This window comes from Myxine glutinosa, chromosome 1 (genome assembly GCF_964187855.1).
Source record: "Myxine glutinosa chromosome 1, kmMyxGlut1.1, whole genome shotgun sequence".
NCBI lineage: Eukaryota > Metazoa > Chordata > Myxini > Myxiniformes > Myxinidae > Myxine > Myxine glutinosa.
The window spans coordinates 233,721,591-233,742,656 of record NC_136261.1 but is presented as its reverse complement, the minus strand read 5'-3'; the positions used below and the strand labels follow the sequence as shown (position 1 = coordinate 233,742,656).

Below are 21,066 nucleotides of genomic sequence, written 5' to 3'. Positions count from 1 at the left end.
CGTCCAGTGCCGCAACCCGCGAAAAAGTTTTGTGTACGGATGACGTTACTACACGTCATCGACTATACCTATAAATAGATCGTCAGTACGTGGTTGCATTCCTGTAATGTCAAATTAATCCCGTACCAGGGGGTATTTTTATATAAAAAAAATCCCGTGCTCAAAGGTTTAACACAACATGATGTTAAATCTCGTGCCTGCAGCGGTGACTTACTCCGTATTGGGGAGGGGGGGGGGGGGTGGGGGGTGAGTTGAGGAAGGAGGTGGCACAATTGTTGCGGATCTCAGATTACGGCGCTCCCCTTTACCGAGGGGGGTTTAATCCCCCCGTCTATTAAGCTAGCGGTCTGAGTCCTAGAAGATATCGCGCTCCTCCCGCTCGGGAGCAGGGCGATACTTCTGCCCGAGCCACGGACAAGATGGAATGTTGCCGAGCGGTTTAGCAATCCGCAGCTCGAGCCGTTAGCGGCAGTCTAAACCCGATTATAGCGGTTCCTATATCGTGCCACCGATATTCAATTGGGGACAGGACGCAAGCGATCGGATGAGAGGAAAACCCAAAGAATAAGAAGGGTGAAGGAAGAACCAATATGATTTATTAACTACACTAAAAGAGGAAACGAAAGGCAAGAAGAATATACAAAAGAAGGAAACAAAAGGACATAGGGCAAGCTTATCTAAACAGTCTTAACTTATCACGACCCCAGGACAAACAGACAGACTCACACGGAATGGTAGCTGGTAGGCGAGGAAGGTCCAGGCAGATGGTTCCAGGCGATGGGATCCGTCCAGGCTCCGGGTCCACGGGCGAAGAACGGCAGGCAGCTTCGCGTATCGTTGGCGCGCGACCGGACCTTACATATGCGAGGGGCTGGAATGCTGTGTACGTATAGCATGCTGAACGCTCTCAAAACCAACGGCAGTTCGTATCAAACGATCGTCCCAAACGATCCTCCGCACAATGTTCTTATCATCCGCGTCTCTGCGCTGTTCTCTCCTCGTCTGCCGATCATCTGCCGATCTTCTCTCCTCTCTCTGGGAGACTGACTTGACTTCCTCTCTGGTCATATGCAACGTGTGGCCCTGAATGGATTTCTCTCATTTCCCCTTCCTGTTCTGGCTGGAGTTCCCCAAGGTAGTGTTCTGGGCCCTGTGCTATTTCTGGTCTTCATCAATGATCTTTCCGACTCTCAGGAAAATCCTCTCTGTCTCTTTGCTGATGACCACTCTCTGCTGCTCCATTCCTCATCCCTTAGATTGGCAGTCTGCAGCCTCCTCACTCTCTGCAGACCTGGACAAAATCACAGACTGGTCAAACAAGTGGAACATGTCTTTCAATCCTGACAAATCTCCCACTCTTACGATGTCTCTCTGAAAAGACCGACTGGAAAACCCTCCCATCTACTTTCTCAGCAATCCTCTCCAAGAAGTTCTGTCGCTCAAGCTTTTGGGTCTCACTATCTGCCATGATCTTTCTTGGGAAAACCACATTTCCAAGCTGGCCTCCAAAGCCAGTCGCCGACTGGGCATCCTCCGTCGTGCGAAGTCCTTCCTTGGCACACCTGAGCTCCTCACCACATACAAGGCTTTCATCCGCAGCTTAATGGAGTACTGTTCCCCCCTCTGGGCCGGTGCTCCTGCCTCACACCTAGCTCGGCTTCACGCTGTTGAAACCAAAGCTTTCAGAATCATTGGAATCTCCTGCGATGAAGCTAACTCCGAGGACCTTTCACTCACTCACCGCAGGCAGGTTGGTAGTCTTTCTGTATTCTGCCGACTCCTCTCTGGCCTTGCTCCCCCAGCTCTCTCTATGCTCTGTCCCCCAAATATTCCTACAGGTCGCACAAGATTTGCCAACAACCCTCTTATGGTTAAACTGCCAAAATCTAGGCTCTCTGCTCACCTTCACTCTTTCATTCCCCTTTTCTCCCGCCTCTGGAACAAACTCCCCCACTCCCTTCAATCCCACTCCTCCCTCCAGGTCTTTAAAACAGCTGTTCACCACCTTCTCTTATCTTCCCCCATTCAAAACCTTGATCTTTTCTACCCCCGCTAATTCACTCCAGATACACTTTTTTGAAATTCCAACTTCTTTCCTGGAAGTCCTTGCAGTGTCCATATGTTTTATACCTCAACCCACCCCCCCTCCCCCTTCCCATGCCTCATCCCCCCAAGCCCTCTCCCTCCCACATTTCTCTCGATGTCCCTGCTCTCAAATGTTGTGTTTGTGTCCTTCCCCTCTCTCCCTATCTTGTCTACCGCTCCCCTTATTTTGTGTTTTATGTGTCGGTTTGACTTTTTGTGTGATTAATGTCAGCTCTTTCACGAGCCTCGATCTTGTATACAAAAAAAGAAAAGAAAAAAAAGAGCTTATTCCCACATACTTACCCAATCCCACTCTCTTTGAGGGGGATACTAAAATTGGCTGCAAAGCTTAATGTCAAGTCAACACTACTTTCTGGTAGAAAGATCGGATCTGAGCCTTTTTCCACCGACAGTTGTTTCTGCTTCTGTCGTTTTCACCATTTTTTGATGTTTGCATCCATTGATGATTTTTCTGTTTGTTCATTTGTGGGCCATTTAATTGTTTTTTTAAGCTCTCAATGTTTCGTTGTTCTTTTCATGGTGGTCTTTGTGACTCATTGGATATGCTTTGACACCTCAATTGTGATATTTTAGTATCATTCAACAGAGAGGTTTTAGCAGTAGTGCCTTGGAGAATTGCTAATGTTAGTTTTATAATCCCATGATGTTGTCGAAACACTTTCACATTCTGTTCCAGAAATACAGCAATGATTGGTGGATCGGGCGACTGGTTAAGGAGGGCTGTGAGATCGGCTTTATCCCAAGCCCGGTGAAACTTGAGCACATACGTCAGCAGCTCGAGCAGCGTGCACGTACGGGGCGCTTTGTTGGAGGGTAAGTATTACTCCACAGTCAGAAGAATAGATGTTGGAAAGCCTGATAATTTAATCAAATATGTAAGGAATTTTCATCAAATACATTTCTTGACTATCTCATTTCATCAAATACATTTCTTGACTATCTCATTTCATCAAATATGTTTCTTGACTATTTCATTTCATCAAATACATTTCTTCACTATCTAAGGCCTTTGCTTATTTTCCAGGCCTCCTCATCATCTAGATTAATAATAAAAAATTGGAAAACTTTGCGACTCGATCCCTTTTAATGTTTTTTTTTTTTGGTGAGAAGGTAATTCCAGACAAACATATGAATAACTTGGGTTTTCAATTTCCAATCCCACTGGAATGTCATACATTGTATGGCAAAAGGCTGTGTGGGTAAGCCGACATCCGGTCATTGAAGTTGGAACAGGATGTTTACGAGTTCTGCATTCTGTGACGTTGCAGTGGGACTCTGCCTGACTCCCCTCATATTATGTTGCTCAGATAAACTTACTCTTACCACTGGGTAATCCATATCTCTTGTTACCCTCTTGCAATTTTTAACTTTTTTTTTTACTGCATTGAAAGTTATTCCATTGTTCCATTGTTAGTCCATTGTTATGCCATTGATACGCACTTTTGTGAAACTATATGCTCATGACCACATTGCTGTTCCACAGTGTACTCACTCATGTCCGCAATAGTCACCTCGCTGTAACACAACAGCACAGAATGGTATTTGGTGGAAGGTGTGACGAGACATCTTTGCCCCCTTTACAATGAGCTGTTTCCGCTGAATCACCTCAGCCACAAACCAAGATTGGCCTTCAGGGACATTTCCTTTCCATTGCCTATATTTCTATAAAGCATCAACGAAAGCAGTACTAAATGCAGTTATTTTGTTTCACACAATCATTTTCTGTTCAACAACAGCTCACATCTACACTCTCATGGTTACCCACCTGGTTGAGTTCCCTGGTTGAGCAACTTTCTTGTGAAAAGGCTACGAGCAACGAGTTATTGTCATTTGAGCTTTAGCTTTAAATAATCTTCCACCAAGCTTGGGATGTGAGTGTTTATGGCTGTCGAGATATTTGACGGGGGTTCAAAAATGCATGTTTTATTTCTTATCTTACACATGTTCGTCTGAGGACTTTTTTAAACGACCATCATGAAGTACACAAGAAGGGAGAAATGGGAAAGGACGTTTAGAAGAGATGGTTGTGGACCTGGAATGGAAAACACATGGGGATAGGAGGAGGTAAAAGGCTGGGGGGTTGGGTGGGTTGGGGGCAAGAGTGGGTAGGTTTGGGTGGCAGAGAGTTATATAATACAGTATGTCGATGACTCATTGTGTTCCACAGTTTCTTCCCTTGCTGTTGTTATTATTTTGATCATTATATTTTGAAATTGTCCACAGCTATGGAGTAGATTGCAGATGAATTGTTAAAGTTTGGTGTGTGTGTGTGTGTGTGTGTGTGTGTGTGTGTGTGTGTGTGTGTGTGTGTGTGTGTGTGTGTGTGTGTGTGTGCACGCGCACTTTGGCTATATATTCACTCTCCTGACTAAAAATGGGAAAGTGCAATGGAGAATGACAGATTATGTGTCACCATTATTAAAATGAAAGTTATGGTTACCAGCGAAGAAGGAGAAAGGAAAGAATTAAGCAGACAATATGCAGAAAAGGAGTTGGACAGAATTTAATTAAATGCAGGTATCACTGAAAATTTGGTAACAAAAGCTGTGATTTTTGGATGTGAAAGATGTGAGGATCAATCATGACAAGAAAAATATGAAGAACAACTAGGCTCCGGGCCAGGTATGGTCCATCTGCACCCCCCCCACAACTCTCCGACCCTGGGTTTTTCTGAACCATTGGCGTGTCCTGGGGTGGAAATCAACTGGTAACAGTAAATAAACTTGGACTCACTACCCATTTGGTACCTATATTGGATGGTACCCTCAAAACAGCATATTTTTAAATCCGCGTTGCGCCATATTCGACACACGTGTTCTTTTGGTATTTGTGCCTGCTAATATTAACTCAGAATAAAAAGTTATATACCAAAAGAAAGCTGTTCATCTACTGATCATCATAGAATATTGACACATTACTTATAATGGTACCTTAATGGTCATAACTAGTGCTGAATAGCAGTACCCCACTTTAACGTAACATAATTCGGTATCGACCGTACTATTTCATCTTACACACATAATATGAACACATTACACCTGATATGCTTACATATATATTTTATTGGCTTTCTCCTGTATATCAGCTTTAATTTGATACCAGATACATCCCCATAGCTTCAATTCTCTTTTTTATACAGCGTGTCAAAGATACTACCTGTTTCGCGGGAACCATGAATCATATAATCTCGGTAACAGTCTTTGTCTATATTCAAAAGAACTGCCTATTACACTTATAAATGTCATTCATAATCGAATATCATAATCATACTGCCATCTTATTAACATATTAAACAAGAAAAACTTGTTTATTAATCACAGTAGTTTTTAATATCATCATATTAATATTCATACACTGGGTCAAACACCTTCCACAGAACAGTAACAATGTAATGCTCGAATATTTACTGTAAAAGTAAAAATATTTCTTATTTGAAACTAAATTTTAACATCCCATTGAAAAATTTTTTAGTATCGAATATTTTGATGATAAACCAAACATTATTGCTCAACAACAGATATCATAATAATATTAACAGTCAGTTTTATCCCTACAATTACATATGTATGTCGTACACTCAGTTAACCACATTATCTATCTATAATTCCAGTAATCTCTGTTTGTACGTTTGTACGTTTGTTTGTCTGTGACCGCTGTTTCTCGACAACCACGGGTCCGATATACTTGAAACTTGCCAGGTATATTGCTGGGGACCCGAGGATGTGCCTTTTCAAGGTTTTAAATTAATCGGAGAAGTACTTACCGAGCTATGTCCAAAAAACGATTCAACCAATCAGAGAGCAGCGAGCTATCACGTGTGCCGAACGTGGCGATCAGACTCTGCCTCGGACGGCACATTTGACAGCGTATTCATTTATTTCACGTTGGAAAACTATGTTGCCGTTAAACTATGTTTTAAAACGAATTCAAACTGCGATTAAATTAAAACGATTCATCGTAACTGCGATTTGCGAACTTCCGGACAGTGAAGACTTCATTTCCGGCAGCCAATCACAGAACGCTTTGTTGCGTAGGCGTGGCCGATGTGAGAGCGAGCGGAGCTGAGCGCGTTACGAGCTGACCGCCATTACGGTTCGTAATTCGATTTCTTATGCGCATTATTTCTCCCAATTCAGTCAGAGCGAAGGGCGGAAGCGAAGAGCGTTGTTTTTTTTGTTTACGGGCGTACGGGCGGGGTAGAGCGTACGGGTAGCGTTTTTTTTTTTTTTTGGCAAGGAACGGGCACCCACGTACGGGCAATGCCCTAGTATCATATAATACAAGTATCCACTCTCAAAAGAACACAAACAAACAATTGCATTTTGTTAATTATCAACAAAAGTCAAACACTGCATGAGTGCAGTCAAGTTGGCTTGCTTGCACGAATGGCATATGTCCATCATGATCAGTCATCGTCACTGTCACTTTCATCGGTATCACTGTACAAAACACGATCCATATCATCAGGTGTTTCATCACCTGATTCATCATCACTCTCATCGTCGTCTGACATGACCTGAGCTATATCAGCCAGCTCACGCGGAAGCATGTCTCCATCATACCAGAGAGGATCCAGGCAGCCTTTCTCCTCTTCCCAGCCATGGCCTGGACTTGCTTTGGGAATCCTTGGTCGAGGAACGTGAGCTCTCTTCCAAATTCCCACTTGGTGGTTGACCCTTCGGATGTGCTGTGTGAGGCTCCTCATACATGGTGGAATATTGGCCATGTCTACATTGCCTGAGGGTAGGTGACGATTCTCCTTGGCACATAGCTCATTTATTCTCAGGAGTCGCAGATCATCAACGTGTGATACCTTTCCTCTTCCATACATGGCACATGTGAAGCTGTCTAGTTGATTGTTCAGCTCTTCTGGCACATCCCACGTATCTCCAAGCTTGTTGAGCATAGGGATGTATTGCGGCAGACGAAGCAGCGTTTTAACAGGTTTGATTTTTCCAATCCCTCGGAAAGCGCTAGTGCTGTCACAACCGCTGTAGGCGTGAAGTGCCATAAGAGCAGTACTCTTCTCTTGGCCGAAGTCTGCTGCGAGTTTACTGACGTTTATTAGCCTCTGCTTGTTTCCTGTGCCTGTGTCAAACAGTATCTTTATGTCGTTTATCGATGCGGCGTAGTGCAGTAAGATGAAGAATACATCCGAGTCTGGGCTCTTCACTCGAACAAACTCATATTTCTGGCTCCTGGCGTAGTTTACGTATAATATCACGCGCGAGTCTGTTTCTTCTTGAGACGATTCCAGCTGAGGCAACTCTTTGGCATCAACTGCAGAGAACGCCGTTTGGTCCTAACTTGAGTTGGCCTTGCTGGACCAGATGCGGCATGATCATCACTGACTTCTTGCATCATGATCCCGTGTGCTGTATGAACAGAACCTTTTCCTGTCAGATCATTCACCAATGAGTCGAAATTGTCAAACTCCGAGTGGAAGACAGACGGCTCTCGTGGTGACCTGATGATTTGGTTGGAGAGTTGTGTCGATGACTTCATCACTGATTCGGCCAGTGCAGTCTCCAATTCAAGTGAAAATGAATAACTCTCACAGTGTCCCATTCTATTAAGAAGGGTTATGAGCTTTTCACTTCTGTATAGATGTCTCAGGGACGTGCACATGATGATGTGTTTTGGAAGCTTCCAAGAGCCTTTGGTGGCAGCGCGACAGATATCTTGGCCGATTGATTGAACTAATCGCTGGCTTCGTTGTGACCTTGCTGATGTTGTTCCAGTTATGATGTAGCATAGCAGCTTCTTGAGTGAATCTGGTATAACATCGTCCATTTGTTGGAGATCAGAAGGACTTGGTGGCCATTTCAGTTCTGGGGCATTCGAGAAATCATCCAGAATTGACAGTCGTAAATGGCTACCTGCACTCTCAAGCATATCTCTTGATCCCAATTTGAAGGCTTGTTTCACTGCTGTCTGGACGTCAATTGCAGTGCTGAATATTATGTAGGACTTTCCCAGATCACAGAATGATAGTCTCTCCCTGAAAGGCTCGTGGTTTTCAAGCTTCAGTTTTAGTTTGCTGGCTCGGTAGTCAGGATTCGCATATTTGCTGGTTTGCAGGTTAATGACATACATTTGCCTCAGGTCGGATAGTTTCATTATCTTCTTGGCCATTAACACATCCCTTTCAATGGCATCACATACCACATCGAATGCCTGTCTGTGGGCTTCTTCTAATTCTCCTTGATGGTGCTGTGCCTCTTCGTCAGTACTGCGCCATTTCTCTGGCTTTTGCATATATTTCATACGGCAAGTTTTGTGGAACTTTGCCTCAGAGGCAAAAAGATCATGGCCTCGGATCCTCATTAAGAGCGTTTCATCTTGCTTCATTTCAGCCATCTCCAGTACCGGCTTCCAGCCTTCATACTCGAACTGGCTCATCCCCTGGGTAGTCCAACTGCCATGCACTTTCACTTTTTTACGACTTTCCGAAGAACAGAAGATACAGTCTGGCTTAAATATGATCTTGTCACCAGAACTAGTACGGGCCATCCGCTGAGTTGTGGCACCAGTTGTTTCAGATGTACCTGCAGTAGGAGGGTTCAGTCTGTCTAAGTTCATCGTGAAACGCTTGTAACACTCCCAGTGGAAACCATGGTGTTCGGCCAGAGATTCAGGGACCAAATCACATGTGTCCTTCATCATATGCGGAGACTGTGGGGGTTGTGCAAGGCGTCTTTCTTTGACCTCCTGCAGCTTGGCCAATTTCTTCTCAGAATTTTTGAGTCCAGATAACAAGTGCAACTCTCCATAGCTCAGTCCCTTTACATGAGTTATGCACACAATGGGTGGTTGTTCACTCTCACGTGTACGTTTCGCTCGCGCCGGATGTTCCATATTAGCGTTGTTGCTTCACCTGCAAAACACATCAAAATATTGGTAAGTACCAAGCTGAATAATTATTATAAATTGCATCTTAATTATAAAAAATATCTTATATTGCATACTTAACTATGTAAAAAAAGGTGTTTAACTTAACTAATTGACTCGTTCTGTCGCTGTAAGAGACACTTAAATAACATAATTGTACAATCTGATGATCTCAATTTACGCAGGATACAAACATGGAAGGATCTGCATGCCATTTTCGTCAAAATTCCTGCAATAAACTACAGTGATACATCAATACAACAATATATTAAGTAACACATATTAACAATACATAGATTTTGTCATGTGTCCAACATATATGTACATGATATACGTGGCAGCATTTGTAAATTGACAAATGCAGCATCGCCTACAATATCACCCCATACCGGTAGTATCTTTGACACGCTGTATAAAAAAGAGAATTGAAGCTATGGGGATGTATCTGGTATCAAATTAAAGCTGATATACAGGAGAAAGCCAATAAAATATATATGTAAGCATATCAGGTGTAATGTGTTCATATTATGTGTGTAAGATGAAATAGTACGGTCGATACCGAATTATGTTACGTTAAAGTGGGGTACTGCTATTCAGCACTAGTTATGACCATTAAGGTACCATTATAAGTAATGTGTCAATATTCTATGATGATCAGTAGATGAACAGCTTTCTTTTGGTATATAACTTTTTATTCTGAGTTAATATTAGCAGGCACAAATACCAAAAGAACACGTGTGTCGAATATGGCGCAACGCGGATTTAAAAATATGCTGTTTTGAGGGTACCATCCAATATAGGTACCAAATGGGTAGTGAGTCCAAGTTTATTTACTGTTACCAGTTGATTTCCACCCCAGGACACCCCAATGGTTCAGAAAAACCCAGGGTCGGAGAGTTGTGGGGGGGGTGCAGATGGACCATACCTGGCCCGGAGCCTAAACAGGAAATGTCCCTGAGCTCAGAATTTATTTTAAAAACTGTCCAAAGTTTCCGTTACCTTGGAGATATGACAGAGGCATCAGGAGGATCACTTCTTGACTGCAAAACTTGCGATCATTTTAAGTGGGGAAGCCGCTTCAATATTTGGCTATGTCCTTCCTTCCATCCATCCATCCGTCCGTAAAATGAAGAAGAACCTTTCTAACCCACCATGTTTAATTCTAGAGGGTTCTGAAGGGTAATTCTAAAGGGTAATTCGAGAGGGTTTGAAAGGGTAATTCGAAGGGGTTCTAAAGGGTAATTCTAATTGGTTCTAAGGGGTTCTAAAGGGTAATTCTGAAGGGTTGTAAAGGGTAATTGTAATGGGTTCTAAAGGGTTTTAAAGGGTAATTGTAAGGGGTTCTAAAGGGTTGTAAAGGGTAATTGTAATGGGTTCTAAAGGGTTGTAAAGGGTAATTCTAAAGGGTTCTAAAGTGTAATTGTAGATAATTCTAAAGGGTAATTCTAAAGGGTTCTAAAGGGAAATTGTAATGCGTTCTTAAGGGCAATTCTAATGTGTTCTAAAGGGTGATTATAATGGGTTTTGTTCGTTTCTAGGCATTGCCTATTTCGTATTAACAATACCAAACGAAACCACTTCCTTCAGACACACGGTTGTGATTTTTAAGTATCAGAGGATACTTACAAGTAAGGAGCATCATATGACTTTTGGTAGGAAAGTGCCTATGACATGCATGTTAAGACCCATTCACTTGGGAGCAGCCATATGCAACAACAAATAGGCTGCTATGCATGGTGAAGATCACAACAACAACAATAACAGGCATTTTAAGGCCATTTTCCCTGCAAGAGCGGAGGTTAGCCTTGCGGTCCCCATGACAATCTTCTCCATTTTGCCCTATTTTCTGCATCTCCCCTTGTTAACCCCCTTGCCCGCATTTCTTCTTCGACCATCTTTAGCCAAGTCTTTCTCGGTCTTCCCCGTCCTCTACTTCCTCCTACATTCATTTCCATCACTCTTCTCAACCAGTCACTTTCATCCTTCCTCAACACATGACCAAACCATCTCAAACTTTCTCTTCACAGCATCCATCACAGGCTCTATTCCCATCATCTTTCACAATTCATCATTTGTCTTCCTCTCTCTCAATAATACTCCACACATCCACCGAACCATTCGCATTTCCACCCTTTCCAGCCTTCGTTGCTGCTCTACGTTCATTACCCATGTCTCGCTCCCATAAATCATAACGCTTCTCACACATGCAGCATACACCTTTCCATTCAGCTTCAACGACACTCCCCTCCTCATCAGCACGCCACTCAGTTCCCGAAACTTCTTCCATGCACATCTCACTCCAGCAACCGTTGCCGAGTCTGATCCACCTTCTCCATTCAGCATGTATCCTAGGTAACAAAATGTTTTCACACCTTCCAGCTTCACGCCGTCTCCAAGATCCAACTCAACATTTCCTCCATCTGCAGCTCCCTCTGTGCACACCTTACACTTGAATGTAGCTGCCACACTGGTTAATGACCCTCTCAAACCACTACATTTTTGATGAACCCACTCAGCGCACATTGTACATTGAATGGAATTCACTCCGACACCCTTCCTGCACACAGCACACGGCCACTTCCCAGTTCTTTCCAGCTCACCACATGCTTTACCACTTGCCATCACCTTCGATTTTCCGATATTCACCTTCAGACCTTTTGTCTCCATACATTCCTTCCACTTGTTCATCTTCTCCTTCAGTCCATCCATACTTTCTGCAATCAACACCAGATCATCTGCATACAACAACTCCCACGGTAAACCCTCCTTTACGTTGCGAGCCAGCACCTCCATCACAGCTACAAATACTAGTGGACTTAGTGCCGACCCCTGATGCACTCCCACCTTCACCTAAAACTCACCGCTGTTCCCGTCCTTTGTCCTTACAGCTGTGCGCGCTCTTTTGTACATTGCCATCACTACTCTGATCAACCATTCCTCCACTGCTAACTTCCTCAATGCCCATATCACTACTTCACGTGGAACCCCATCGAATGCTTTCTCCAGATCAACAAACCCAAGAAACAACTTCTTCCTCTTCTCCATGTACTTCTCCTGCAACTGCCTCACAATAAAAAGCGCGTCTGTTGTTCCTCTTCATGGCATAAATCCAAACTGCATTTCATCAATCTTTACTTTCTTCCTTATCCTCCTCTCCAACACCCTTTCCAATACCTTCATTCCATGCTCCAATAATTTTATCGCTCGATACGAGCCACAGTTCAGAGGGTCACCTTTTCCCTTGTATAGAGGGACGAGGGTACTCAGTTCCCAATCCACTGGAATGCGGCCTTCTTTCACCACCAGATTGCAGATCTTTGTCATTCTCTTCACACCCCAATTTCCCTCTGCCTTCAACATATCTCCCACAATTTCCGTCGGCCCTCCCGCTTTTCTACTCTTCATTGCTTTTATCGCTTCCTCAACTTCCTTCTCGGTTATCTTCTCTGCCGGTCCTAAAACTGGGTTACTCTCCATGTTGCCATCCCATTCATTCTCTGCATTCAACAGTATTAACATATATCTCTTCCATCTTCCTTTAATTCCATCTGGGTCCACAATGATTTGTCCCACTTCATCCTTCAAGCAACTCACCCCCATCACATCACACCTCTCTTTCGCTATCTGCTTTGCAATCCTGAATACCACTCTCTGACCCTTTTCCAAATACAAGCGTTCTCCGAACATTTTCCTACATGCCTCCTGCGCCTTTGCTACCTCTTTCTTTGCAGCCTTCTTGTCTGCCTTATACCTTTCATGCTCTGCCTTTTCTGCGCCCATACCCTTCGCCTCTGCCCCTCCTTGAACTTCTTCCTCTTCTCGTCAATCTTCTTTCCAACTTCATCATCCCACCACCATGTTTCCGAGTGCCTCGGTGGTCCTTTTGTCCATCCACATACCTCACCAACGGCTCCCAACAGACTATCTTTCATTGACATCCAACCACTTTCAAGCTCAACCACATCATCCTCTACCATACTCAGCCTCTCTTTTAATGCCTCCCTCACTGTCACCTCTTTCAACCTCCACACCTTCATTCTCGGTTGGTACTTCACCCGCCGAGCTCTCTTCGCACCTTTCACCCTTATGTCGCAGACAACCAAGTGGTGCTGTGAAACAGCCTCCTCCCCCGGGATCACCTTTGTGTCCCGGAGGTGCCCCCTATCTCGCCTACGCACCAGCAGATAGTCAACGGTTGTCGTCAACCCACCTGATGTGTATGTAACAAGCTTATTATCCCTTTGTTGGTGTGAGTATTACAAATCAACAAATCAGCTCCATCAGCAAACTCCAAAATCCTTTCACCTTCTCCATTTCTCAAACCATATCCGTAACCCCCATGAACTCCTTCAAAACCGCCCATACTCCTTCCCACATGTCCATTTATGTCATCTCCTACCACAACAACTTCCTCATCTTTCACGTTTTCCATCAGCTTCACTATTGCACACCAGAACTTGTCCTTCTCTTCATCGCTCTGACCAACCTGCGGAGCATATCCCGAAATGACGTTCACCAAGAGCTTTCCAATCATCATTTTCACCATCATCAACCTTTCACTCACTCTAGTCACACTCACCACACTGTCTACAAACTCTTCAGAAAACAGGACACCAACACCATTCTCACCTTCTGGGTACCCTTGCCACACAAACTTGTATTTCTGTCCCTGCCTACCCTTCACCATTCTCACACCACTTCCCTTCCATCTCCTCTCCTGCACACAACATATGCCCACTCTTCTTCTGACCAATACTTCCACCACTTCTCCTGATCTCCCTGTCATTGTCCCTACATTCCCTGTCCGAAACCTCAGAAACCGATCTCCATGTCGGGCATCAGACGTTTCGTCGTCATAAATGGAGTGATTTCCACCCTTGCTTCGATCGGGTTCCCCACCTTGAGTTTTGACGAGAGGGAGTGGGGTCCCCCACGGGGTACTTTGGGCTGTACCCTGCCCATATGTAGCTGTAATTGTCATGGTTTTCTTTTTGAGGCAATGTTTTTATGGCCGGATGCCCTTCCTGACGCCAACCCTTTTTAGTCTCTTACGACACGCAGGGATACGGTGTACCTATTCTAAACCGGGGTACACACCGGGTGCATGGTGAAGATCGATAGCTGTAAATTACTTTTAATCTCATAGTGATGATCAGGAGAAAATGGAGTTTGTTACAAAACACATCAAACGTCAGTTTTATGTTTTGTAACTTATCAGCAGCTTCGCTATGTTCGCCGGTAGTAGAGTGAAAATATTTTGCTTCAAAACGATACACATCAACACCTCAATGCCAAACAGGAAAGCAGAGCTGTCTCCCTTGACATATCTCGTGCCTTCGATACGGTCTGGCAACCCGCCTTGCTCACCAAACTCTCCATGTATGGTATCCATGGAAACCTCCATGCATGGCTTGCAGACTTCCTTTCTGGTTGCAGTCAACGTGTGGCCCTGAATGGGTTTCTCTCATCTCCCCTTCCTGTTCAGGCTGGAGTTCCCCAAGGCATTGTTCTGGGCCCTGTGCTTTTTCTGGTCTTCATCAATGATCTCTCCGACTCTCTGGAAAATCCTCTTTATCTTTTTGCTGATGACTGCACTCTCTGCCGCTCCATATCTCAACCCTCAGATCGGCAGGCAGCAGCCTCTTCACTCTATGCAGACCTGGACAATATCACATACTGGTTAAACAAGTGGAACATGTCCTTCAATCCTGACAAATCTCACACTCTCACTTTGTCTCTCCGAAAAGACCGTCTGGACAATCCTCCCATCTACTTTCTGAACTATCCTCTTGAAGAAGTTCTGTCATTCAAGCTTTTGGGTCTCAATATCTGCAATGATCTTCACTGGGAAAAGCACATTTCCAAACTGGCCTCGAAAGCCAGTCGCCGACTGGGCATCCTCCGTCGTGCGAAGTCCTTTCTGGGCACTTCTGTGCTTCTCACCACATACAAAGCTTTCATCCGCAGCTCAATGGAATACTGCTCTCCCCTCTGGGCTGGTGCTCCTGCCTCACACCTAGCTCAGCTTCACGCAGTTGAAACCAAAGCATTCAGAATCATTGGAATCTCCTGCGATGAAGCTGATTCTACGGGCCTTTCTCTCTCTCTCACCGCAGGCAGATCGGTGGTTTTTCTGTCTTCTACCGACTCCTCTCTGGCCTTGCTCCCCCAGCTCTCTCTGGGCTCTGTCCCCCAAATATTCCTGCAGGATACACAATATCTTCCAGCAACCCTGTTCTGGTGAAACTGCCAAAATCAACACTCTCTGCTCACCTTCACTCTTTCATTCCTGTTTTCTCCCGCCTCTGGAACAAACTCCCTCACTCCCTTCAATCCCACTCCTCTCTCCAGGTCTTTAAAACAGCTGTTCACCACCATGCCTTATCTTTACCCATCCAAAACCTTGATCTTTTCTACCCCCGTTAAAACGGCCCAAATCCGCCTCTTTGAATCCCCAGCTTCTTCCCTGGGGTTCCTAGAAGTGTTCATTTGCTTTGTACCATGTACCCTCCCTCCTTCCCCGGCCCTCTCCCTTCCACAGATCTACCGGCGTCCCTGTTCTCTTCTGTTGTTGCGCTTGTGTGCTTCCCTCTCTCCCCCTCTAGTCACCCGCTCCCTTCTTTGCATGTTTTATGTCTGTACATGTTTTTCATGTTGAATGTGTTAGTTCTTACACGAGCCTCGGTTCTGTACACAAAAATAAATCAAAAAAAAAATCGTATGCTTTTATATCGGAAAAAAATGGTGTTGTTTTATTTGACCACGACACCCAGCATTTGCAGTGGAGACTTCTTGTTGAGGAATGAAACTCTTCAGATAGTGAAAATGATTATACTTTCATATTACAAATTGCGTAAAGGAGGGTTTACCGTGGGAGTTGTTGTATGCAGATGATCTGGTGTTGATTGCAGAAAGTATGGATGGACTGAAGGAGAAGATGAACAAGTGGAAGGAATGTATGGAGACAAAAGGTCTGAAGGTGAATATCGGAAAATCGAAGGTGATGGCAAGTGGTAAAGCATGTGGTGAGGTGGAAAGAACTGGGAAGTGGGTGGCCCTGTGCTGTGTGTAGGAAGGGTGTCGGAGTGAACTCCATTCAGTGTACAATGTGCGCTGAGTGGGTTCATCAAAAATGTAGTGGTCTGAGAGGGTCATTAACCAGTGTGGCAGCTACATTCAAATGTAAGGCGTGCACAGAGGGAGCTGCAGATGGAGGAAATGTTGAGTTGGATCTTGGAGACGGCGTGAAGCTGGAAGGTGTGAAAACATTTTGTTACCTCGGAGACATGCTGAATGGAGAAGGTGGATCAGACTCGGCAACGGTTGCTCGAGTGAGATGTGCATGGAAGAAGTTTCGGGAACTGAGTGGCGTGCTGACGAGGAGGGGAGTGTCGTTGAAGCTGGAGGGAAAGGTGTATGCTGCATGTGTGAGAAGTGTTATGACTTATGGGAGCGAGACATGGGTAATGAATGTAGAGCAGCAACGAAGGCTGGAAAGGGTGGAAATACGAATGGTTCGGTGGATGTGTGGAGTATCGTTGAGAGAGAGGAAGACAAATGATGAATTGCGAAAGATGATTGGAATAGAGGCTGTGATGGATGTTGTGAAGAGAAACAGTTTGAGATGGTTTGGTCATGTGTTGAAGAAGGATGAAAGTGACTGGTTGAGAAGAGTGATGGAAATGAATGTAGAAGGAAGTAGAGGACGGGGTAGACCGAGAAAGACTTGGCTAAAGATGGTCGAAAAAGAAATGCGGGCAAGGGGCTTAACAAGGGGAGATGCAGAAAATAGGGCAAAATGGAGAAGATTGTCATGGGGACCGCAAGGCTAACCCCCGCTCTTACAGGGAAAATGGCCTTAAAATGCCTGTTGTTGTTTGTTTTGTCGTATTACAATTTCAAATACAACAAGACGTTTTGAATGCAAGGTTTCAGAAACTCTTGTCGATAATGAACTCCAAGTGATAATGGTTTCCCAGTTAATCCATCTTACCTTAATTTTGACCATGTCGTCAATCTATTTCAGTAATGTCAACACAATCAGTAATGTTCATAACTCTCTTCTGACATCAAGAAAGGAACTTAAGAGTGGGAATTTGATGTTAGATACCTTCTAGCAGATGGTGATTGAAATAGTTGATGTTCTTACCTGAGCTGATGATGGTCTCACTCAAAGTAATCCTTTTAAATTAATTAATTAATTAATTCTCTTTCTTGCAGAAGGCCTGGAGGAGTCCCATCTGGCCGCACAACACCACCCACTACTGGTCAGTTTTCCTGCAATTGGTTGGGGAATTAAGGCAGTGAAAGGAAAGTGTGAATCCGCAAACTTTACAGTACGGATATATATGCGAATTGCAGTCGGTTGATATTGAGTGGCTATTTCATACGGTATAGTGCTGTTGTGTAAATCACTATTTGTCTCACCCTTGATAACATGAGCTATAGACAAATGCAGACGTCGATCTTTTTTTACAGGGATCCTGTTTAACTATATGTGTCACACGTGGGCCAAGAACATTAGATGTCGGTGAACTTTCATGTCACTTAAAATGACACTAAGAGACATTGGTGTACTTTTACATGAAATTTGAGGACAATTCAAAGACAGAACCAACACGGTACATAGTATTTGAACCTGGGTTCTCAGAATCATGAGTTGCATGCTCAGATAGGAGCATCAAATCCACCAACATTATTTGACTGTTTCTCTTATAGGTTGTAAAAAAAAATTGTGTTTTAAATTCTTTGCGAATAATTTCTGTTGTTAATTTGTGTTTCTAACTGTGTGCTGACCTGCAATGCTCCCTTCTCTTCACTGGCTGTCGGTTGTTACAGAGGAAAAGTGGAGTTTAGTAGAAATGTGAATAAAGGGGATAGGGTGACTACAATCATCCTTTGTCTGCTAGTTTTACCTCAGCCACCGAAGTTGGATGGAGATTATGTTTTCACCCCCTGTTTATCTGTTTGTGAGCATGGTATCTCACAAAGTTATGGATGGATTCAGACTAAACTTGGCGGAGAGGTTGGGTGTGTGACTAGGACGAATTGAATAGATTTTGGTGAAGATCTGAATCCGATCATTGTTTTTCAGTGATTCTTCACCATTGAGAGTTAGATAAGGCTAAAAACGATATATAGCACGATATCTCAAAAAGTTGCTGCAGGATATGGACGAAATTTGGCAGAGATGTGGCGTATGTCACAAGGACGAAATTATTCGATTTTGGTGAAGATCCGGATCAGGATCCGATAATTTTTTAAGTGATTCTTCACCATTGAGTGATAGGGCTAAAACCGATATATAGCACGATATCTCAAAAAAAATAAAATGTCGACGGATTCAGACGAAACTTGGTGAACAGGTTGGGTGTGTTGACAAGGGTGAATCCGATTCAATTTTGGTGAAGATCCGAATACAAATTTGGTTATGAGAATTTTCAAAATTTGTAAATGATTCTTTATCATTGAGTGATATGGCCAAATAAATATATATAGCCTGATATTTCAAAAAGTTATGGCTGGATTATGACAAAACTAGGAGGAAGAGTTGGGTACGTGACAAGAACAAGCTGATTCCATTTTGGTTCAAGTCCGAATCCAGATCCGGCCAGTCAGTGGATACAAAACATATAAACTGTTCAGCCTGGTGGAGGTGTGCGCTCTACCGAGTGTTCTAGTTTTCTCATGGAAAAGACTACTTTCAGTGAAGTTGAAACAATAACATTAACCCTTTTTGTAGTGAAATTAACCTGGTTATATCTGAGACCCACCAGAATGTCATTTGATTTCTAAAGTGATTCAGTAAATGACCCGATTCGCACCAATTTGCTTCTTCATGTGAATATGTATGTTAATTTTATGAGATTCCGCTGCACTCGTGGAGTTGATTTGTAATTTCAACCCCAATAATGTCTGGATTTTTTCCCCTCTAATTTGAGGGTTTATGTCCAAACCATCGACTTCACCTTGCTTCCCACAGAAGTTAGCATACTTCCATCAAGGTTCCACCTCTCCGCCAATTCAGAACAATATTAGCTTTCACGATTAAGACTAGTCCATTCTGACATATTTAACTTAAATTTTTCGTTTGCACTTGATGATGGATTGATCGATCACTTTGCTTTACAATAATTGTGTCATTGCTGCTGTTACTACTACTACTACTACTACTACTACTACTACTACTACGACGACTACGACTACTACAACTAATACGACTACTACTTTAACGACCCCAGTTATTCCCACCTTGTGGGCCCCAAGTCTGTCAGGAACTGGCTTGCCAGGCTTGACATTCGACTAAAGGTGTCAGGAATTTGTAATTCATCATCAGCATGGAAAGCAGTCCCACGAGAGATTAATGGATAAATAGCAGGCATTACATACAGCAGGTGCCGGTGTGCAAATGGGTTCAGGGTCACCATTCCCATGAAGAGGTGCTATCTGAGATATATGTACATATATAAGACATGATCACCGACATAGATTAGGTGAGGTCACAAACTTCCATGGACCTGTCAGTTCCCTCTGCGCCAGCTCCAAGTTATATTTATAAACCCTCCTAAATTATTATCTAGTGAGCCGACACCTCAAACGGCTAGCTTATTAGAGCTGATTGGCGTGACCCGCTCAACTCGCTTGGTGCTGTGAAAGAAGGGTACGGAAAGATACCTGGGTGCACGACAGGGCAAGAGGAAAGTCTGAGTCGGTCAGAGAGTGCCAATCCAGTCCATTATGAGAGGAGTTATGGAGTTTGTGCTTGACAGAAGGTTCCAAAGTACTAGTGCCAGGACAGGCCAGAGATACACGCACAGACACATTTGATTGGTCTGTTGACTGTTTGGCATTCCCATCTGGACTAATGGCTCATGATGCTGGGAACCCAGGTTAAAATGCCATATCGTGCATTTATTTGTACATCTTCTATTAATATTCCTATATAATCAATGTTGAATGTTACAGATATTCACTGATCTTTGTCATGTATGTGATTTGTATATAATCTCCAACATTAGCCTTATTTATGTCTCAACAATCTCCAACATGTTAAAAAACATTTAAAAGCTGCAGCTGCTCTAAAGTGCCTCTGAAATAAGACACCTTTTATCACCCCCACCTCTGTAGCTACGATCATTCTATAATGTGAGAAACGTACGTGTGTGTGTGTGTGTGTGTGTGTGTGTGTGTGTGTGTGTGTGTGTGTGTGTGTGTGTGTGTGTGTGTGTGTGTGTTGTGTGTGTGTGTGTGTGTTTGACTTCTATGCACTTCTGAACCGCTGGATGGGATGAGTTGATAACTGATGGGTTGTACTCGCGGTGTGCATGGGAAGATTTTATGCGGTGAACAAATTCATTTTCCCGGGGGTTCAGGTTGGGGTGAGGACACCAATATTCTCTATGTAAATGTGTATGGCATAGCACTGCTCCCTGTGGGAAGGGGTATTGCAGGTCGTGCGAAAATATGCCAATTCTGGGGGAATTAACCCATTCGGAATTTTGGGGGAATGAACCCGACAGGTCCTTCCTTTGTTTCCCAAATTCAACATGTTTTCAAAATGTTTCAAACTCTTTTTGTAGGACACCTTCGTATCTTTAATGTCCACGGAATAATGCCAACAGATGGTTTGCACAGGACCATTAATGGACCATTCCATTAATGAGGACGATTCGAGTCGGGTTTTAAAGGCTAATGCTTCAACACGACTGTGTGGTCATTGCGATCTATTTTTGAGGATGAAAAAAAGTTGAAAAATAAAAGTTTTTAGATATATTGATGCATCACCCTGCCTGAGAAGCACCAGCATGGCAATTTACAGCTGGGTTGAGATTCTAACCCAGGTTAGACAGCTCAGAGGCATATGTCTAGACTATCCTTCCAGGCCACTTTTTAAAAAGTTGATTTTTGTTTTGATTGACAATTTCATTTTTCTCTGTGTGAGACTGTCAGTCTCCATCAAAACCACACGTTTCATGCTTCCTTATCAGTCCTTGTGATTCCTCCACAACATTTCAGTGATTCTGTTCCGACATGATCCATGACCTGCATCATATAAAACGGATCATGACT

General features: G+C 43.6%; 1 protein-coding gene across 6 annotated transcripts in view; it reads left to right on the top strand.

Annotated features, from left to right (window-relative positions):
• LOC137435054 (voltage-dependent L-type calcium channel subunit beta-1) overlaps positions 1 to 21,066 on the top strand; it is a 262,933-nt gene that overhangs the window by 187,096 nt on the left and 54,771 nt on the right. For all 6 annotated transcript variants that reach the window (XM_078785041.1, XM_078785038.1, XM_078785030.1 and 3 more), the window contains 2 exons: positions 2,783 to 2,919; positions 17,218 to 17,264. In XM_078785041.1, the coding sequence (XP_078641167.1) occupies positions 2,783 to 2,919; positions 17,218 to 17,264 (184 nt within the window). The remainder of the gene's footprint in view (positions 1 to 2,782; positions 2,920 to 17,217; positions 17,265 to 21,066) is intronic.